Below are 22258 nucleotides of genomic sequence, written 5' to 3' on the forward strand. Positions count from 1 at the left end.
AAATGAAGTAGAAGAAAATACTTAATAGTGTTCTTCAGCATACTGTCATCAGTGTGCAGTCAACTTGCTTTCTCCATATTATGCAAAATTCAAGATAAATTGTCTCCAAAACTGTAAAGAGACTGCAGAACTGATGCATATTGTGAACAAATCAGTAGGAGTGCTGACAGCATCCACAGTGATATATGCATGCATGTGAGCAAGCATGCTTGCATACGCAGATCAAAAGGAAAGAGTCATCTAAAAATGACTGTAACAGATAAAAACAGACTTTGTAGACTTAATAATTTTCTTTTTTTTTTTTTTCCCTTGCAGTAGAAAGGCAATGTGTATAGGCATTTGATGCACTTTGAATATCTTTAAATCGAATACCAGTATCCTTCACAAGTGTTTTGATAGCAGACAGAAATTTATAAGAACACTTTGTACTATATGTACCTTGTATGTCAGCAGCACAGAATACATTTCTTACCAAGACTCATTTAACAAATAAAGAGGTAAGGCATTTCTATAGTGAGGGACCGATCAGAATGCAGACCTGTCCCCCAAAGAAGGATTTAAAAAAATACAGATAGTTTTCATTTCTATCTCAAGACCCCAAGCATTTCTCTCTACAAAAAGCACAGGTATCTGAGACAGAGGCTTAATCAGATGTCTTTACTAGAACTTATTGCCATTTCTGCTTATTCTGCTCCAGTAACAACAGTCATTTGCAAAAGAAAGGGCAAAGAGAGACTTACACTGTAAAAGCAGAGAGTATTATTTGTGGGGTATATTACATTGAAAAGAGCCGAGCAGCAATTAGCAATTATAAATCTTCACTTAATAATAGTCATATTTAACAACAATAACAAAAAAGGCTACAGTACAAGTCATGAAAAGAAAAGCATATTTAATTTTCAGTTCTGCCTTAGCTCTATTCATTCAGTTATCATTCTGTTGTTTATAATTAAAGTGCTAACATATATCAGAATCCTCTGATCTCAAAATAAAAGGCTCTTTTACCAAAGAAAGTAAGAGCGCAGTAGCTATAGAAAAGTTTTTAAGTAAGAATTAAAAGAAACAATCAAAAGTTAAGTAACATAACTAAGGAAAAATATTTTTTTGTCAAACAGAAAGAAAAAGCTTTGTGGGCAGCCATATGGGAATATGGAGCAGTTTATCAAGCAGCAAAAGTGTTTCCTATTGACATGTCTCTACCTGTTGGACATGTCTCTTGTGGACTTAGGTGCCACTGAATTCACTCTCCATCTTTTTGCTTAAAATTACAATAAAATGTGAGACTGAAATATCTCAGTGTGTCACAAAACTTGTATTCTGATGGAAGAAAAAATAAAAAGCTTTATGCTGTGGTCAGAGAAATGAAAGTAAAACAATCTCTTGCAACAGAGATTCTGGAGGTAGGTTCCCTTATATGTATTCCCCTTTAAAACTGCTTTTTAAAAATTAAGGTGAGGATGCAGATTGAATTGCTGTTACATGTATGAGTCTTTGGAACATAACTTGGAAATAATGTACATGCTAATGAAGATGAACATATGACTATGCAAGGTATTATATATTTCAGTTCTCTAACTGAAAGGCATTTACACAACTTTAAAAAATTACGTTAGACATTATGAAAGTTGGAAAAAAAATATAAATAGGAATGAGAATACGGCAACCACATATTACCACATGTTAGCAGCTTCTTGATTACCAGTGTTTTGCTTATAAAGCATTCCTAAGAGCAACCAAAGAGCCCAATATAAGTACTTTAAATAAAGAGATTTTGCAATGCCCTAAAAATTTTACAGTTAGTATTAGGTACAGTAAGGTAAGCAGTTTAAAGAGATACAAAGACAGCGCAACCTGATTGCAACACCTGAAGTTCCACGTTACTGTCACTTACATCCTTGCCTTCTAGAAGTACTAAAGCTCTAAGAATTTTCCTCAAATCCTTTTTTTGTCAAGTACAATAGAAAGTCTAACAGTATAAATAGCTTTGAATGAAATACCAGAAATTTAGGACAAATGAAGGGTGCAATTTGAGGCAAAGATCTTTTTTCTTCCTACAATATTCCCAGAAGACCAGCTCTATTTCTATGATCCACATCAGTGAACCAATTCAAGTTGAAATCTATGAGACATGAAGGCTTTTAATGAAATGAAACATATTTTGGTAGTGTAAGTCAGAGTGATATACTGAACACATATATATCTTGCACTGAATGGAAACATGTTTTTCATTTTACATATTATTATAATTACATGTAAGCTTTAGTAGTAACTGAGACAAGGAGAGAAAAAGTGCCAAACAGAAGCAGAATTACATTCCACCACAGTAACACAGTGAAAATTGCAGTAAATAGAGAAGGACACTCCAGGCTTTTAAATAAAGGATTTTTAATAGACTTCTGGAAAATAAAAAATAAAAGAAACCCCAACAACTACCCCCCAGCATTCTGGATTTTATTGAACATTATCTCACTGTGTAGCAAACTTATCCCACAAATAAGATTGGGCTGCTGAACAAACTGTCTCCATAGAATCAAGACAGTTGAATTCTCAATTTTCAAGAATATCATGAACATTTTTTTTTGTTATCATTTCTCCTTTTCTCACTCTCAAAATGCTACAGCAAAGTAAAAGCACACAGTCTGAACCGTAACCCAAACACAGTTATTAAATCAGATGCAATAAGGAAAAACATCTTTCCACTGTTGTGTTTGTCACTTTGATTTGGTTTCTAACCCAAGCACCTCAATGGCTGTCAGAATCACTAAGATAACTTACTCTTGCTTAAAATATATAGCAATCTTCACAAAAATGTAATAATAAGCAAAGCCAATCAAAGCTTCCAGATTTGCAATTCTTAAAAGTGATATATGTGTTCAAAAAGTTTCTGTGTAAACAGCACACCTGGGACAGCTGATATCTTCAGACAGCAATCACTGTATGACTAACAGTTTATTATCAGGATCTGTGACTAGTTGCAAGTAAAAAAAAAATCACACATATACTACTTGTCAGTCTGCAAAACACATCATGCCTTTCAGCTTTATAAATGTATTTAAATAGCTTACATACCATGTATAAACTCACTTAAGTCCAGTGTTCAATTGCTGGTGATTTAGTCCATGGAAACATGGTCTACACTATAAAACTGGATACTCAGATGTTGTCACATTATTTTCCATTCTGTATCATTTTCACAGCTATATTGAAAAAGTGCTCCAACAAGTAACTCATGCAGTGCAAGTCACAAGCCTTATCTTGTTTACAATATATTTTATGGAGTTGAATGCATTTTTAGGGGGTTTGGTGCCGATGTTTATAAGGAGGTTGAAAGTTAATAATTAAGACCAATGCTATCATGGTCTACTTTCCTGCTGTGATGGTGTTTCACAAATTAAGTTGTTTAACTCCAATGCAGCACAGAAGAACACGGCAGCATTTCCGTAAAGAGCTACATCCCTTCAAAAGTGTAAACATAAGGAGTGACTCAATTTTCACAAAAACAATTGGAGCCCTTGAAAGAAATGTGTGGATGTTTATAATGGCATAACTAACAGCCATATCAATGCTATATTGACAGGTAAATATAGTAAGTCATAATGGGAAACTGAGATGAAATTATTATTATTGTTATGTAAACAAGCAAACAAAAAGGAGATATTTTTGAAGCTTTACAGTGAAGGATGTTTGAAAGATTTCAAGTAAATTCTTAATTCTGGTTTTGTGGCTTTTTATATTTGGCTTTTCTTTCTTTTTAAAAAAACTGATTTCTAACAATATCCATTTAATACCTAGTTTACTTAAATTATTTTATCATATTCATAATTTCTATGTGGTTTTGACTGATATAAGAGTGCTCTTTGGAACAGAAAATAAGATCTTAGGAAATAAGTAGAAAAAGTTCCAGAATTGTTCCCCTTTGTCCTGAGAGATTTCTTCCCATAAGAGAAAGGGAATGCAAATTAAAGATTCTCAGCTTTGTATGGAAAGTGAGGAGACTAATTTTTATATTAACTGAGAATATTCAGCATGCCATCTTCCACATTATGCAAAACACCTGTTGAGTTACAAGCAAAGCTTTGAATCTTTATGTATTTTGGAAATCACGATACAGTGTCCTTACAGTTTTATTCCTTCATAGCATAGAAAGAAACCTTGTGTTCTCTTTGCCTCATTAGGATGTTGTGTGAGGATCCTGTCAGCTACAAGTTTGTTCAGTTTAACTCAAGAAAAAAAGGAAGAAAAAAGCTTAAACTTTTCCTTAGATATGTCAATCAACATGGATTGCACAGGCTGGAACATTAAGTTCAGAAGAATATCATTTATGTCAGATAATGCAGAATCTTTCCATAGCCCATTTTATTCATCACTACAACAGACTATATTTATGTAAAGGCCTGACCGCACCTTGCAATTAGCCTGAAATTAAACTGCACTATATAAAGATATTCAGTCAGTGATTCCAACATATATTTCTCTTCCTATGCTATTTCGTTAGTTGAGAAGTACTTTCATTTGGACCACAGCTTCACAAAAGATGAACTGTATTCAAATTTGAATTGGCCAGGGAGAACATGGCCTGACATTAAATTTTAAAGCATTTCTTTATTTGGCTATGTGAAGATTATTAAAATTCCCAAATTCCAGTGATTTATCTCATATTCTTCAGGCTGCATGCATTTATATACAGATTTACCGCTTTCTTTCCAGTCACATGGTAAAGATATACCCTTCTTATTCACTTTCTTTCATCTATGTTTTTACTGTATGTGTGATGCTTGCTAGACTAAACAGCAAATTCTGTCGGGTCATTGATTCTCAGACAAACCTGTTGGGACCAGCTGCACCAGCTGAACATCTGGAAGCCCATAGGACTTGATGGGATTCACCTCAAAGTACTGAGTGAGTTAGTAGACATTTTGGATAGGACCATTTCAACAATTTACCATAAGTACACCCATCTAGAAGAGAAGATTCAAGAAACTACAGACCTGATTTTGACATCAGTCACTGGAAAAGTTATGGAGAAGATAGCAGTTCCTGCCACAACAATACATTTGTGAGGTTTCTGTTAAGAATCTGGTACTAATTCACTTCATTTATATATAAAATTTCACCAGTTAAGCTGTGATCATATAACCATAGCTGGTGGTGAGGAAAATAGTTTGCAAAAAATATGTAACATGACAAAACTACAAGAGACTGAATAAACAGCAAATGTTTCCTCAGTTCACGCTTTACCAGATTTGCAGTTTGATTTAACTCTATAGCAGACCTTTCTTAAACAGTGAGCAAAGGAGCTAATTTTTCTTTAGGTACACAACAACACATAAAGCTGCATTATGAAACAAGTTTATTAGTGGTAAATAAACAACACGGTAGCCTAATAAAATTGGGGGATGCAAATCTTCCTTCTCATAGTTTGCTTTTCATTAGCTCACCACAAAAACTGCCAACATTTTAAAATGGGGAAATATTTTTCAGGAATCTCACTAAAATGTACACTTCCTTAAGAGTAAAGTAATGTATAACCCATAGATTTTCAGCATATCTTGTCCAAACGGATATACTGATCCTAAGCATATTTACAAACTCTGAAACAGATTTATAAAAACCACAATATAAATGCAAATCTTACTAGTAAATAGTAAAGAAAATTTTTGATTTAGACATTTTTTCATTGCGCTATAAGAGTACAACCACTACATTTATTTATAAATCAGAATTTTAGTACTCAGCCATTTGCATCAAAAAATAAAATACAGCTCTTATGCATTAACTCATAATTAGGTTTTTAAAATTCCAATCAGAACTTGCACAGAGTTCCTGACGCCGAGATTAAGTAATGAGTTCCATAAAGTTTATGTAATTTGTTTCTCTTGTCTTCCTCCAAAGTTTAGAATAAATCACACTCCAGTCACAATGCACCCTTAGTTATGTACAAAAAAAGAAATTTGTTATTATTTGCCAAACTTAACCATGATGCTTCTACAAATCTTCTGCAATAAAACAAAACACTTTTTGAATTGAAATTTTCCTTGGGCAAATTTCTACACTCTTTTGGTTTAATTTTCAACAACATTACACTGCTGCAGAAATAACTGCTTCTATGCTATATAGTGCTATAACATGCACTTCTTGTCACCAGCCTTAGGCGGGCACCAAATCTTGTACCGCAAATCAGATCTGAGAGCAAAAACCTAAACAAACACCCAAAGCAAAAAAAAACAAAAAAACACAACAAAACAAACAACTTTCCAGTCAGATGTGAAAGCATTCAAGTCTGCAGAAGTATCTGATGGATACTTCTGATTCAGTATTACATTAGTTTCAAGTCTTTGGAAAAATCCAGTTCCAATAGCAGGTGCTAAGATTTGAAGCAGCTCAGAATTTGATGGAATATAATTGACAGGAAGGGGTAGGGACAGAAAGGGAGTGGGTAGTAAATGCGAAGTGATGTATCAAAGCCAGAAGGAGACAAACATATTTTTACATTAAAAAATAAATAAATAAATAAAAATCTGAAACACTTCATAAAATGGGAAAAATCCAAATGAAAATTTAAATTCCAGTAGTGTTCTTCTAAATTAAGACAAATTATCTTAAAAACAAGATGTGTAACTAATAATTTTATCTAGGTTACAATCTTCTCTGAGCACTTACATATACAAGTTTTAAATTTACTTTATATAATTCTTTATATTACATGCAGAGTTTATGTTCAAAAACTCATTTGCCAAATCCTTTCCTTGTCACAGAATAAAATCCAACAACCAAAGGTCACAGCATGCTGAGCATAAGTGCTGCAGACACAAGGGAGTGCTCTCCATATTTCAAGGAAAAATAAAGAAGATAAAAATAGAAATGTTCCCCTTGTTTTATGTTGATTCAATTAATTATGCTATTTTATAATACCTGGAACTTTTGTAGCAGAGCACTGATTCCACTGAGCTTAATCAAGATTTTCAGATGCATAAATAAGAGAAGCATTACTCTTTTGTCTTCAAACTATGCCTCCATTTTCTTTTTAGCACTAGAGCTAAATCCCCTTCTTGAGCATAGCAGCGTCAGTATGGCAAAGTTCTGGCTCATTTCTGATGGGATACAGAACTCAGAGCACAACTCAATTTTCAAATAGATCCTATAGTAAGAAAATGGAATACAATACAGATTTTGTTTGGAAATATAATGAATCATGCTTGCAGCTGCTGCCTTTTTTTTTTCCACCTGAAAGTCTGAGAGTACATCTGTACTTATAAGCTCACACACTTTGAGAATAGCTTAAAATGTGACCAATGCTTTCCTTTATATGCACAACTCATGCAAGACCACGGGCTCATATTTGACTGAAGCCAGAGTGAACACCACTGAAGTAATGCAGACCAGTACTATATTGGAAATTAGATCTGGGCTCATCTGTTTATATAATATTCATTTATCTGGCAGAGAAAACTTAGCAGGGAAATCTGAACAATTAACACAGCCTGGCACCTAGACAGATGCAACCATCTTATTTAAAATTAGATTCTTCAAAATGATTTAGCAAATAAACAACTCACTGAGGAAAAAAAACATTGTACAGTCTTCAGCTTTGTGTTCTAAAGTCATTTTTGTCTGGAAGAAAAAGCAATAAAGCCCCTAGAATAGCAAAGTATTGCAATTTGAACTAAAGCCCATGATTTTTTGTTTGTAGCCTTGCATGTTATAAAAAATTGGTATAAAGTCTGTCAGTTTGTAAACTGTACAACTGTATATAGGTTGGGCCAAAAAATTCAGCTTTTCTGGATTTGAGTATGTATATGTATATCTACATTACATTTAAAATATGATGATAAAAACATACAAAAAATATTAATAACTGGACTATTTTTTGACACAACTATTTGGATTTTGAAGTGTCCATGTCTATACATAGCTTAATTAAGCCAGCAGAAGGAAGATTTTGTCAACTCAGTGCTTTTCCATCTGCTGAAATAAAGATAGCATTTGTACTTAGATTCAACAAACTTTAATATAAAGTTCTTTAACTGTATTTCAATCAACAGATGTCACTGCTGCACATGAAAGCCCATAAAGTTTGGTTTTAAGGTGTGTTTATATGTTCTAAAAAGAAAATAAATTTGTGTTCACTGTAAAGATGACTGCACAAACATTACACAAAAAAGCAAACCGATATATGTGTTAGTTTTTGCCTTCTGGAATACTGAAAAACCTTTCTGGATGAAAACCACATCTGTTATATTGTCCTGGCTTGATGGTTAAGTTGCTAAAAATCATACCTGTCCCTGTCTTAAGGAACTGTTGGCAGGCAAGGTGATCAGTGCTATTGGCCTTGAGTTCCTTTCTCTGGACTCAAAATGGGAACAGAAAGGATTATATATGAATCCATTTTATAATTTGAATTTACAGCTATAGTCACCAATCCTTAGTTTAACATTAATTGGTCTAATCTCAGCTGCTTTAATGCTAGTCTATCAGCAAACTGGCAGTATTTTTTATTGTTATTGACCACACTCCTAATAAAAACAGATCAATAAACAAGATGTTCTTCCTGGAGTTTTGTAATACCTTTATCTTATATTCTTGCTTGATTTGGCATAATTTTTTCACTAAGTATTTACTTGTTTTGTCTCACAGCTTTTAGAGTTCTACAAAATCGGTTTGCATTGTTCAATTGTCTTTTAAGAGACAAGGCTTTATTCACATTAATTTTGCTAAAATTCACTCAAGGAGAACTATTAATAAAGACAAAGTTTAATGTTTTTCAGCTATTTGATTTAAAGAGCTGCACATCAACATTTTGGAGATAGAATAAAAGAAAATGAAGAACAGGAGCAAAATGTATTTTCTTAGACTGAATTATATTACAAAAATATCATTAAGATATTTTCTACCCAGTACATCAGGATTTTCATATACAAGCAGAGTTACGAAGCAATTCAGGTTATCAGCCAATGGAATCAGATTTCCACAGCAAATCTGCAATGAAGATTTCACGCTCCAAATGGATTGCTCTGGTAAGTAGCCCTTGTTCAGGCCCCAGTGCTGAAAAGAACAATTTTAATTTTGACTTAAGTTTGTGCTTTATTTTTACTATTAGTTTCCTGCTGTTATCCCCATACTCAGATCACAATGGGTGAGTTCTTAAAGCTATCTTCCAGGACAGCTCTTTCTATCTGCTGTGCAAAGCACAGATGGCCACAATTCCAGGAAATGCTCAGCACCAAGAGGACAATTCCAGCAGAGCTCAGCTATCAGTTAGATGCTAAACTAGGTAATGACATTTAAAGATAAGACTTAAAACACTGTGGATAGGAATAAGCCTCCAGAGTAATCTGACCTTTTAAAGTTCCTTAAGAGAAAGCAAACTCTTGAAAAGTTCATTTTGAATACAGGACAGAGCTCATGAAACAAATTACAGCATGTAAAGCTCTGATGCGTTGCAAGTTATGTCGCCAAAAAATCAAAAAAAGAGACAAAATATCAGTAATAAGTAGATCAAAGGAACTTACAGGTAAGAATTCAATGCTAAAATGAACCAAAATAAATAATTATAGCAGCTGTGCTTCCCCAAGTATTTCTGAAGGTTGTTTTTAAAGCCAAATAATTAATGAACAGAATTCAAGCAGCCAATTTCCCTCTCTTGTGAAAAAGGACTTAATCAGATACTTAAGTTCCCTGACTTTAACCTCATATTCACCTATCTGAGAATTGGATGATATTAAGTCTTATAAAAAAAAAAAAAAGTTATCACTACATTAGTGTCAAATGAAACTTAATATGTTAAGAGACATACTCTGGGAAAACAACTCTGGTTTGACATTTCTGTTACATATTAACATAGATTCCCTCAGAAGACAGAGTTTTATACTAGATCTTATATAGCTATAATTCATTAAAATCTATTAATGTGCTGCATGAAACATAAGCACTGATATTCATTCTGGGTCAGGGAAGAGAGAAAAGAGAAGAACTGTTTGCCACTACAGCAGAAAAACTCATTCTAGAGTACCCAAACAACCAGGAACTATAGCAGAAGAAGGTTAGTGCTCTGTTTGGAGAAACACTCATATTTCCTGCATAGCACCATATTCACTACATGTATGAATTAATCTTTGACAGCTGAAGTATTTGTGATCTAGTAGAAAACACCTACTGTAGTACTGTTGCTAAAGAATGAATTAATAAAATGCTACTCTGATTAATTCAGCAATTAAATATGTGAAAGATAGGACAGTGGGAAACACATGAGAAAATTCAGATAACCCCAGGCATGTTCCTGCTAGAGTAGCTGGCTTCAGATATTCATTTGTTGGATTTCAGTGACTGAATACAAAAATGTGTTGATATTCCTTACAAAATGCATGCATATGTCCAATTATGCATTAACTCTCATACCAAACTTACATTGCTAACATAAGAGCAATGAACGTGAAATACATTTTCCTATCTGTCGGTACAAAGTCACTACTGGATAAAGCAGAAAACAATCATTAGACATGCAATAAATGTGCAGTGGCTTCTTTGTAAATTCACAATTATCAACCAGAAAAAAATAGAAATAAAAAATAAGAAAAAAATGACATCTGCCATTACCATCTATGCCGAGCCTGTCACTGATGCAGCACAGTGTAAACAGCCAGAGATGCAACTGGATTACAAATCTCAGAATAAGCAAAAAGACAGTACTGGAAACGAAGGCATTGCCGTAGGCAACGTAACTTCTTTCCAACTCAGCTAAGTCTCGCTAACATGGGCACTCACAAGGCCTGTATGCTTAATACAGAACTGTCCATCTGGTCACTGCTAGCAGTTGAAATTCCAACAAATGTCAAACATGAATGCTAAATATCAACTCCAGAAATTTAGCTTCAGTGTTTAACTATGCCCCTGCTTTCGTCTACTGCGTTAGGCAGACACTATGAATTTATGCTGTATTGAGGCGAGGAAATGAAGTAGTTGTTTCACTATTTTCAGTACCATTGTTCGCCCATGGCTTCCTTTTTTTTCTCTAACGCAAACTGGGCATTAAACAATCCTCTCATTCTTACCTTTTTAATTTTTTGTTTAGTCTGATTGCCACAATTTGGAGTAAAAATTCTCCTGACATTTTAGAAGGAAAACCAGTCTTGGCATACTCTAGTCATGGTATATGTCCATAACATGACAAATAAATGGCATAAGAAGAAACCAAATTAGTTCCATCCTGTAATGCTTTCCACCACTTTGAAGGAGTCATTTGTGGGAAAGATGTGGGAGATGTTGTGCTGATGTATTTAATATATGATCAAACCAACGAATTTGTGTTGGCCAATGAAGATGGTTCATCAAATCTTTATCAAGGGTTCTGCCGTTTCAATTCATGTTTATTATTTATTTTATATCTACCAGAGCAAGTATAACTTGCAAGAATCCTTGAGACTATGTGCTTTTAAGACCAAAGAGCTACTGGAAAATTCCAAGCATATCTACTATAACTAGGCTAGAGCACACAAGGAATTTATTGTCTGGCCAAACACAGTGCGACTGTCTGTCAGAACACCTCTTGTCTTCCACCACAAAGTCTCCTCTTTCACATCTAATGCTAAGAAAATCCCCAGTTTTTTTCCATTGACAGCTGTTACTTATTCACTACAGTTCATACAGCACCCCCAAAGTTACAGAGAAAGTTTATATCACCAGCCTTTCTCCCACTCTTTTTTTTTCTTCATTTTTTTTTCTCTCCTGCTGCTCACAATAACTACAGAACAACAGAATAAAACACACATTGTCAGAAGGGAGTTTTCTGCAGGTTTGTATTTTCCCTCTGCTTGAACTGGATTAGATGTTCTTTCATGCAAGAAGGTTAAGGGTAAAATAAAAACTCTCACTTGTGTGCTTAAGAGAATATGTGCTAAATAAAACCATTTCTGTGAAGTATTACCGTGCTTTTTTACTGCCTTTTTTTTTTTCTTTACAAAAAAAATTCAGACAGGTTTGGTATTGTGCAAATGCAGTAACACTGTCACCACACAGAACAGTTCTGCTTTGCACATCTCAGATACCATTAAACCACAAAATACTAGTAAGACACTTCAGACCAGTATATGAGAGGCTGTTCAACAAAGCAAGTAATTTAAGTTATGGAGAGACCATCTGGCAATTGGAGCATTACGCTGCACCTATCTTAACAAATTTTACTAATAAACTCTGCCTCTTACTATTATATCACCTTAAGGCAGATGGGATCTACTGAAATATCACGAACTGCTACCAGCTGTGGGAGGACAAACAGAAAAATTAAGACATGAACCAAGTTATTCTGCAATTTCTCAGCTAAATAAACCAACAACATGCAGATGGTTTTACGCGTGACAGAGAATCCAAGTGATATTGCAGACTAATTTGAATTCTTCAAAGCAAGGTCAAATGCTACATCTAAAAATTATCTATAGCAGATTTTCTCCAGTATGGATATTAATCTGACTCTCCAGCTTGGTATCACTTCATACACCTCAAACTGTGCCTCTTGAATGTTAACCTCATTCACCACCTCTCTACCCTAGTCTACACTGCTGTTTGCTGGCTGGAGGCTCTGGAAATTAAAGTTAACAGGATAAGTTATCTGTGGAAATTGTTACTCCCTCCAAAGCATCACATTTTCATGAGGGAACAAAAACTTCCAGTTTGCACACTGCACAGTCATGCAGGGGCAGGTTGCCATGTGGTTCACTGGGATTGGTTCGGACATGCAGTAAACTCAGGTGCACTGGACTGCTGCTTTTTGAATATTTTGGGTTTGTTCTGTATATGCCGTGACAGCATTTTGATACCTGTGTTGTAGCTCTGAAATAATATTGTCTCTGCTGTAATCATGAACCACTCTGCCAAATTCTGTAGTTCTACATCAAGGAAATTTTTAAATGAAAAAGGAACACATCAATTGAGATTCAGATGCACAGTTGCCTTGAAGGAGATGCCACTGGGATGCATAAGCACAATGCCACACAGCTTTTCAAAGAGTAATCTGATTACAAAAAAGGTGATTTGTATTGGGAACAGCACATGAATGTGAGTGTGCTTTACTGAAGTATCTATGCCAATAATAATCTGCTGGAAGAAGCATTTCTGGTAAAATTTCGTAACATAGATGTGCTGTACACGGTTTGTGAAATTGTTTCCACCTTGATATTACAAAGATTGCATCCCTGCCAAAAATACAACAGATGCTTCAGTGAAATGCAAGAAAGTTTCAAGCTGGCTGACTACAATGACATCTTGTTTTGGTTTTAAATTCTGGCAACAAACAGCATTATTACTCTTCTCCATGGTATTACTGCATTGATTCAAAATAGGCACTAACAGTCTTTGGAATTATAAGGGTTTTCCCCCTTCGGTATTAATTTAGATATTATCTTCTGTTCAATAAACTTAGTACTTTAATAATTTGTGGAAATATTGTGTATATGTTATATATATGCACAGCTTTTTCAGTATAGATGCATACAAAAAAAGAGCTCATTCACAGACCCTACTGCATGGAGATGAGATGGAATTCCCTACTCAAATATTTAGCAGAGGTAGCATGCATCAAACCACAAAAACTGACTTACAGCAATTATGCAGACAAGAACTATCAAAGATACAGAAATCACTGCATTCCAAATATGAATGGGTATTCTTTTCACTTGTCTTTAGAATAAATGGCAATATACAACGGATCAATGGGAATACATACCACTGAGCAGTATGATATGATAGAGGATTCCTCATATAAAAGTTTCCATGTTGTACATTTTCTTGGTTAAAATGCAGATTTCATTCACAAATCACACAAAACCTTAGTGTTCTTTATTCCATTTGTTTCAAGAAAATAATGCCTGCCATATTTTTGGAAGTGATTACTTAGAAAAATCAAAAAAGGATCTGCTACAGTGTATTAAACACACACAAAAGGTATTTCCTCTACAAATAAAAATATTGCTCATTACTGCTGTTTAATGTAGAGTCTATAAGTTAATGGTGTTACAGTAGTTAGTTCTACTTTATGCAGCTCTGTAATCTAAGTATAGAATAATTAGGATCACTAATAATTTTCTCAAGAGTCATCTGTCAGCACCAATAACTCATTATAAAACCAATTATGTCACTTCTGGCATATCTTTCAATACTTTGGTGCCAAAGCAAAAATCAATAAAAGGTTATTGCTATTCCAAGTCTGTTACCAGGTAAGTGGCTCCAGTGGCACTCCCTGTTGGGGAACTGCCATTAAGGCTTTCAGAACTGTGTAATCCTGGAACATGATTATACTCCTCCAGTGAGCATATTTCAAAACACAGAAGTATTCTCAGACTTATCATTAATACCTCCAGTTAAATAGATAACATGGGACACTGATGTAGGTTGCTGAATAACACTGAAAAAATTTGTTTGAAGTTTGCACATATTTCTATGAATACATGTTTGACAACAGTTGCGTCTCAACCGGCTTCACCTGGGCTTCATTCATCCCCTGCCATCCAGGCAAACATCCCTCCACTTTAATACTCAATATATGGATTATATGGATATTTTATATTATAAAACACTCTTCAGATTTCAAGGTTGGTAAATCCCACTTAAGATGTCACTACAACTTGCTACTACTGCAATTGAAGTCTTGGCTCATTGCAATGAAACCTCAGTCACTATTTTGCCAGGGCTGCTCGTCTGCCTATATGTTATACTTCCATATTGCTGATCTTTGAGAATTTATTTTTGTGTTGCCAAAAAATAAAAAATAAAAAATGTTTCAATAGCAGCTGCTCTTCCAAAAAGAAGTAGCTCCAAATAAAAAAAAGAAATCAGTTTGTTAAGTCTAAATAGGTTCATAGGCAGTTTGAGTGCAAATGAATGAATTTATGAAGGAGACTTCATTTATGGTCACATATCTTTGCAGAATCAGGGCTTGATGAGTGGACACAGTGAAGAAAGAGCACTTAAGAGCAAGGAGTAATTTTGCTTATATGAATAAATAGTGTAGAGGTAGTACTACAAAGGAGCAATGAGAGGGGAGTCAAAACACATTAAGTTTGGGAACAACCCCTCTGCTGACTGATCTCCAGAACCCATCTCCAGGATGGCAAATCCCTTCTTCCCATGTGAGAACACTGACAGATCATAAAGCCAAGTGTGTGCAGGTAAAGGTGCCCTCAGAGCCTTCTTTACTGTCAAAATCGACAGCAACAAACTTTCTACTTCCCACCATCAATGCTCAATGCCTCAGATTCATGCCATTGACAAGCTTAATGTGAACTACGACAAATACAACTGAATCACATTAAATGAAGCACACGCGAAAGCTCTTTTCATCATTCAGATTAAACAACATTACATTCAGAAGGTGAATCTGAATGAAAAATCCTCCAACACTTCTTACTACAAAACAAGTATTAATGTGAAAACAACACTAGATCACCTCTCAAAACTTTTTATATTCACAAACCAAAATTTATCTCTGTGAAAGAAAGTACATGGAAATGAGATCACTCAATTTCTATTACCTTTGCAATGTTCTCATGCAGTTTGAAGGACGGATCCAGCTCTTCAGTTCTCGTCACATGCACAGGAAAAAGAGCTTCGGAGAGAAAGCTAGAATTCTGTGAGAAAAAAAAAAATCAGAAAACTTTTAGCATTCAACATCCATTTCTTCCTCCTAACGCTTACTGAATATTGTTCAGAGTTTTCCAATTGTTCCTAAGTTTTGGTAAATAATAGCATTTATTTTACTCATCCAATTAACTGATTCCTTGGCCCTGTGCCAAGTTCTGGTTAGCTCAAAGCAACTCAATTAAACAACATAATATTATGTATCTCCTACCAGAAGGTCTAAATCTTTCATGAATCATATTCTGGGTTTTGATTTGTCAGCACACAAATACAGTATTATCCCATTTAACTAGAATATCCTGTGATCCTTTATAAGATTTTGCATTTAGCGTACAACTTTTGCAATGCAGAATATCATAAAAGCTCAGCAGATGTATGCAATTGGGAATGCAAAAGGACTGTAAGCCTCTCATTAATGTGCTTCTTATATACATCTTCACATCTCAGTTCTATGGAAATAATCTTTGTCTGACAGCCCTGACAGAATTTCCCAGAGAAGTATCAGCTTCCATATTCAGTTTCAGATTAAGTTATAGCCCTGCCCTTGATCTTATATTTGTATGTATCTTTTAGTGGTGTTTTTTTTTCCTGCACAGGGACAATAATAAGAACATGAGAAAATATATTTGTTAAAAAAGGGTACATAGCAAAACCACGTGACTCATGAAAGGACTATATTGTGTAGGATTTGTAGAATAGAACAGAATATTGCTCAATTGGAGAAGACCTCAAAGATCATCAAGTCTGTCTGAAGCCTAACCATACTACCATAACCAGTTCTAGAGCTCTATGTCAAACCAAATAAGTGTTCCTCAAAACTGTGAGAAATTTTTATGTTCTGTGAGTATGTATATAAAATAGTAATAGAAGCAATAAGTTGACAGCACCCCTGGCTTGGAAATACCTAAATCAGAAGTATCATCATTACATCTCTGTAAAAATCATTTTGGAAAGCATCTATAGTCTTTTCAGATTGAAGTCCAAATAAAATTCAGAGAAACTCTTGGTTCTGTATTCAAGATGAACAATTTTTCTGGTTTATTTTCCTCCAGATTGTTTAGCAGTATTGACAAGGTTCTGAAAGCATGTCTTTTTCAATTACCAGCTTCCCATACCTACTAGGCTAACATTTCTTCAGTTTCCTTTTCTCGATATATACTGATCCTTCAATATCTCCTTATACTCTGAATATACCTCATAGTCAGTACAAAAAAGTAGGGAATATATGAGTGATGTAAAGTATATTACTCAGGTACCCATGGGGGATAAAGGTGTGGTATCTGATACACATCCACTTAAACAGAATTGTCTTTGTAAGCAAGTAATATGCCACGTAATAGCCTCCAAGAGCTAGTCTGGGGCACTATGCTGGCACAGCACACTGCTACAGTGGTGTTAATGCTGTTCATCATCGTTTGCATAACTGTAATTAATAACTAAGAAAGAGTTACATTATTTATATTGTTTCTTAAATATCTTATTGACTGCTATATGTGATCAGGCCATCGCTGCACCTAAACAAATATTCTTTCTATGGAATCTAAAAACAGGAGGACCAGATGCACGTACTGCAGGGGAACTCTTCTTCATCTGCTTTTATTCCCCCATACCCCAGACACGCACTTGAGGAGTTCAGGTTAGGACTTTTAACTATGTTCTTACCACATTCAGTAGTGAGAGACAAAAGCACTGAAAGTACATATTCATACCCATCTTCTCAATTTGTGTGCCTTCACAAAGCATCTAATTTAGAGGGGATGAACTCAAGCATCTGTAAATTTCAAAGACTGAATGATTTAATGCTCATTACCATGCCATAAATAGGCTGCTCTTTCCAGAAACCTTGCACAAGACAAGAATTTTCCCTTTACTTGGGAATTTTATCCATTTACCAACATGTACTTCCCCATGTGTGAATATCTTCTGCTTGTCTGTTTTAACAAGAAAGGAATCGCCACAATTCCAGTGCATCGTCAACTCAAGAAAAGCACAAGGGTGAAATTCACAGCAACTCCTGAAGTTTATCAGTGGCTCTGATGACTATTCTTGTTTTACTATCACGTACACTAATCATACTAATAATTTATTCATTATCTTAAGTGCAATTATTCCTTTGATCTTTTATGAATAGGGGAGTATACTTAATAAAAAATGACTGATTATTTATATAGTGGCATCTCCAATAAGAAGAGAAGATAGACTAATAAAGTGACTTCAAAGTGACCAGCAGTTCTCTCTAATGAAAAGAACAGTATTTTACTCATACTAATCATTTTTTAAAATAAATACCTACATATGCTTGCATGCACAGTCTCACTTTCCAGTATTTTTTGTCAAAGTGTTTAGGGCAAGCTATAATTGGAGTAGCCTCATCCATGTAATTAAATAACTATTAAACTGCCCTATTTTTATTCTGCAGGACAGTTTATGCAAATACATGCTTGTATGAATATTACAGTGAGTATGTAAATTGGCAGCACAAATTGGAGGCACATGACACCCATAACTACCAGAAACAAAGCAGAAACTGCCCATATTCCTCTTGTTGACATGACATATCTGACTGATTGTTGACATCTACCGTAAGCCATCTATCAAAGCTCTTCCACTCTTAAGCAGAGTTACAGAAACAAGATGCTATCACACTGAAAATGATGCAGAACATCAGTTACTATATGACTGATAGAAATGGATTCAAAACATTCCCAGTGCTAAGTCACACAAAAATAGAAGCAAAGCAATTAACTTGGAAATTTTTAAAATACTTCTTCATTAATTACTTAAATACAACATATTTAAAGGGAAGAGGAAAAATTATCAGAACTAGCTCTGTTCTCCATTATCTAGAGGAAAGCCTGTTTTGATCTTTGACTGAATTTTGTTTCAACACTTAACATTCTTAGGAAGGAAAAAGAGCCAAAGTGTTTTTCTGTTACCAGTATTTTACCTAAACTACCATTTTTTCAGAGTATTATATTCCCCAAGCACAAAGAAAGACAGACATACATGACTTTGACTCTGACTTTGAGACCGATTAATAGAACCACAGCCAACATCCAGGTAAAATTTTGTTCTTTGAAGATGTAGCAAAGCTCTTTTGTCAATATACAGAATTTAAAGCACCATGTAAAGTCTCTCCCTCACCAGTAATGAGGAAGTGACTCTTTCATTATTTATTCAGTTCACAGGGCTGTCTTCCATGTGCTATGAAGTCTACTGGAACTCTTGAAAGTTTTATCATTTTTTGTTCATAAAGCTGGAGGTCTTGCTCCTTTTGCACAATTTAAATAGAAAGAAATACTAGTTCATAAGTATTTGAAATTTACAGGTGAGTAGCATGATTGAACCCCAAGCAAACTGGAGCTCTGATGTGGATCAGTTTTACTACACTCCTGGAAGCAAATGGAGAGACAAACTTTAGTTTTGTTCAAAGCTTTCTGAGTTTCTCAGTTTTCTGAGAACAGAGTTCAGGGTAACAATCTTTGTCAAGAAGTTAAAAAAAAAAAAAAAAGAAAAGAAAAGAAAAAAAAAAAAGAAAAGGTTTTGTAAATAAATAAATTTTGTCTTTTGTTTTGTTTTTTTAAGTTTCGTCCTATGACAACAGGCTGAGAGAGCTGGGGCTGTTCAGCCTGGAGGGAGAAGAGAAGGCCACGGGGAGACCAGATAGTGGGGAGGCTACAACAATGAAGGAGACAGACTCTTCAGCAGAGTCTGTCTTTAGCAGCCTGCTGTGATAGAAGAGGAATTGGTTAGAAATTAAAAGAGGGGAGATTTAGATATGGTTAATTAAGAAGCTTTTTACAGCACAGTCCCTGCTTGTAACCCCCAAGATAAAAATTCCTTTTTTCCCATTTGTCTTCTCCAGGCTATGACTGGGCTCTTTCTTTGTCTGATCAGTCCCTTCTGCAATGAAAAGTTTGGAGATTCTCTTGATTTTTATTACTGTATTCATTTCACAATGATCCTCTCCTTCATTGCTATATCTATGCTCTGGAGAACTCTCCCAGATCTGCTCCTCCTCTGGAAGCCACTGAGCAATTAACCCTCCTTACAAAGACTTGTGACAACCTTGTGAAGACCACAGCAGCTGGGCAAGGTCAGCAGGAAGCCTTTATTACTACCTCATTTTAACTGCTGCCTTTTAAAGGAACACAAAAACATAATAAAACAAAACAAAACAAAAAGCCAAGCAAAGATGAGCAGTAAATCAAAGCATCACATCAACATAATCACTGGCATCACATCAGACCACTGTGAGACACTCTAAAATTTGGGCAGTCCAATTCATCCAAGTTTTCTCTTGGTTATCTGACAACTTTTGTAAATTTTTCTGTAGGCACCACGATCAATCCAATAGAATCAAGAATGCTCTCTCTTATTTTAAGCTATACTTTTGTAATGCAATTGTTAGACAAGAGAGTAGAAATAATTCTTGAATTCCCAGTATGAAACTTCTGGTTTCACTCTTCAGAACAGAAATGAATGAGAATAACAGCATTTGGAAGCTAGCTTCCAAAAATCCCATTTGTCTCATATTCCTTTTGGAATGATCAGTTAACCTGATCTTTGCAGAACTCATTTAATGAAGCATTCTGTGAAATTAGAAAGACGTTGATGTTCCACTTTTCAAATAATGGGTCGCTTCTGATTAAACTTCGATTGAACATGCAACTTTCAATCTCAAAACAAATTGCCTCCTTTTCTTTTTAATTTGAACCCGATTTCTTGCTGCCCTCAGGTCCCCTGACAGTAATTAATTGATTAATGAATTGATTAAATGAGGATCTAAAATGCAGAAAGAAAAATCTAAAACCTCCAAAGCTAGCTTGCTCTTGCTTATATACGGTGGACGTTTGCATTAAAATTCAGTCCTGATCTATTAGACCACTATTCCTAACTTATCTGCCCTCTAATAACAAACTGAATAGCATACTTTATCTTCTCAAGGCTCTAAATTTGCCACTCCATATTGCAGCTTCCTATATCATACATCCAATTCATTTATCAACTTTCACTTTTAAAATCACAAATAAAAATCCAGCACTTCTGGTTATTTAAAGTAAATCTGAATTTATACTTAAACTTATTTTAGAGTTCTTTTCTGCTGCCATTAAAAATAAATTATATAAAATAGAAAGTAAAATAATAGAAATAGTTCTGTTGTAAATGCTAGTAGTTTTGCTTACTAGACTAGGACAATGCTGCATCTACAGAAACAATACAATAACAATATTCTTGTTTTCTTGACTGTTACTTCGGACACAGTTATATCATTCATCTTAGCATCACTCTGTGATGAATAATCCATAAATCTCTGCCTATTTGTGTGTTTTTGTTTTGGTTGTTTGTTTTTGAAAGTAACATGCAGTGTTTGTGCAGTATAAACATTCAGTGGAGGTTTCTTGACTCAGCAGTCATGCTCAGTCTGGAAAAACTTTAACAGTTTGACTTGTCAATATTTGTCAGTATTGACAACACTTACAACAACTTTGTCCTTCTTCACTACACAGTATTTGTACTTTCAATTTAGTACAGCACAAAAGTAAGAGACACTTAGGAAGGAACAATAGAAGGAAAGCAATAAGGAAAAAAAAAAATTCTTTGGCAATTTGTACAGTGAGGTCAAACGGTATAAACACAATAGTCAAAGGCTGCCATGAGTCCCAAACTCTGCAAAGCAAACATAAACAAGCCAAACCAACCAACCAAAACAAACAACAACAACAAAAGATCAATGTCAAGAGAAAGCTGTTTATTTCTTCATATAGATCAAAGAATAATGTCTAGTGGAGGAGAATTTAGAGGTATAAAGCCTCTGCTGCATCAGAACTGAGAATATAATCTGTTGCCCGTTCACTTCTATATCCTGGATCTGTTCCACTATCTATTAACCTGTTGCACTCTTTCTGCCTTCTTGTAATGCAACAGCACAAAGAGGCAGAATCGCAGCAGCCTGAGGGGGACACACAAACATACAATGTCTGGACAATAAAACAGATAGGAAGCAGTGATTACCTTCCAAATCAGACTGGGAAACAAGTCTACTTGGGATGCTGAATTCACCTGCAGAGCCACGACTATCAAATTATGCCAGTCTAAAGCTATTACCCATAGAGGACTACAGATGCATGAGGATGTGTCTGTATCTGTAATTCATGGACACTGCCAAAAAATTTTACATAGTATGAAGGAGAAAACCATGTCAGAAAGATAAAGAGAAAGCAGTAAGCAGAACAAAAATACCTTTAAAATCTGCACTGCACGCTCTCACTAATTCCTTATTCCATTTTACCCTAAGTCAAGGAATTGGCATATGGTACCTTGGCAACAAATACACAGTTCTATTATTTGTGAAACAGCTGTTTCACCTCAGATAGGCTAAAAGACCATCTCTTCTCCATTTTCTTGTTTGTTTGCTTGTTTTCTTTCTTTCTTTTTTTTTTTTTCCTGGCAACACAGAAGAGATGGAATGAGAGGTTTCATTGGAAAAAGGGCCAAAATAAAGTAATGCAAAAGTGCATCTCATAGATTAACATGCGGGTTTTCCTTTTCTTTTCTTTTTTTTTTTTTTTTTTTTTTTTTTTGAGAAGGTATAACATACTTAATTGCATTTTAAATAGATATAGTGAAACAG

General features: G+C 34.8%; 1 protein-coding gene across 6 annotated transcripts in view; it reads right to left on the bottom strand.

Moving 5' to 3' along the window:
• The window catches only part of NAALADL2 (N-acetylated alpha-linked acidic dipeptidase like 2), a 352306-nt gene that overhangs the window by 29260 nt on the left and 300788 nt on the right, over positions 1-22258 (bottom strand). For all 6 annotated transcript variants that reach the window (XM_015871850.2, XM_015871851.2, XM_032446504.1 and 3 more), the window contains one exon: positions 15519-15614. In XM_015871850.2, coding sequence (XP_015727336.1) covers positions 15519-15614 — 96 coding nt within the window. The remainder of the gene's footprint in view (positions 1-15518; positions 15615-22258) is intronic.

The sequence above is a fragment of the Coturnix japonica genome, chromosome 9 (genome assembly GCF_001577835.2).
Source record: "Coturnix japonica isolate 7356 chromosome 9, Coturnix japonica 2.1, whole genome shotgun sequence".
Classification (NCBI taxonomy): Eukaryota; Metazoa; Chordata; class Aves; order Galliformes; family Phasianidae; genus Coturnix; species Coturnix japonica.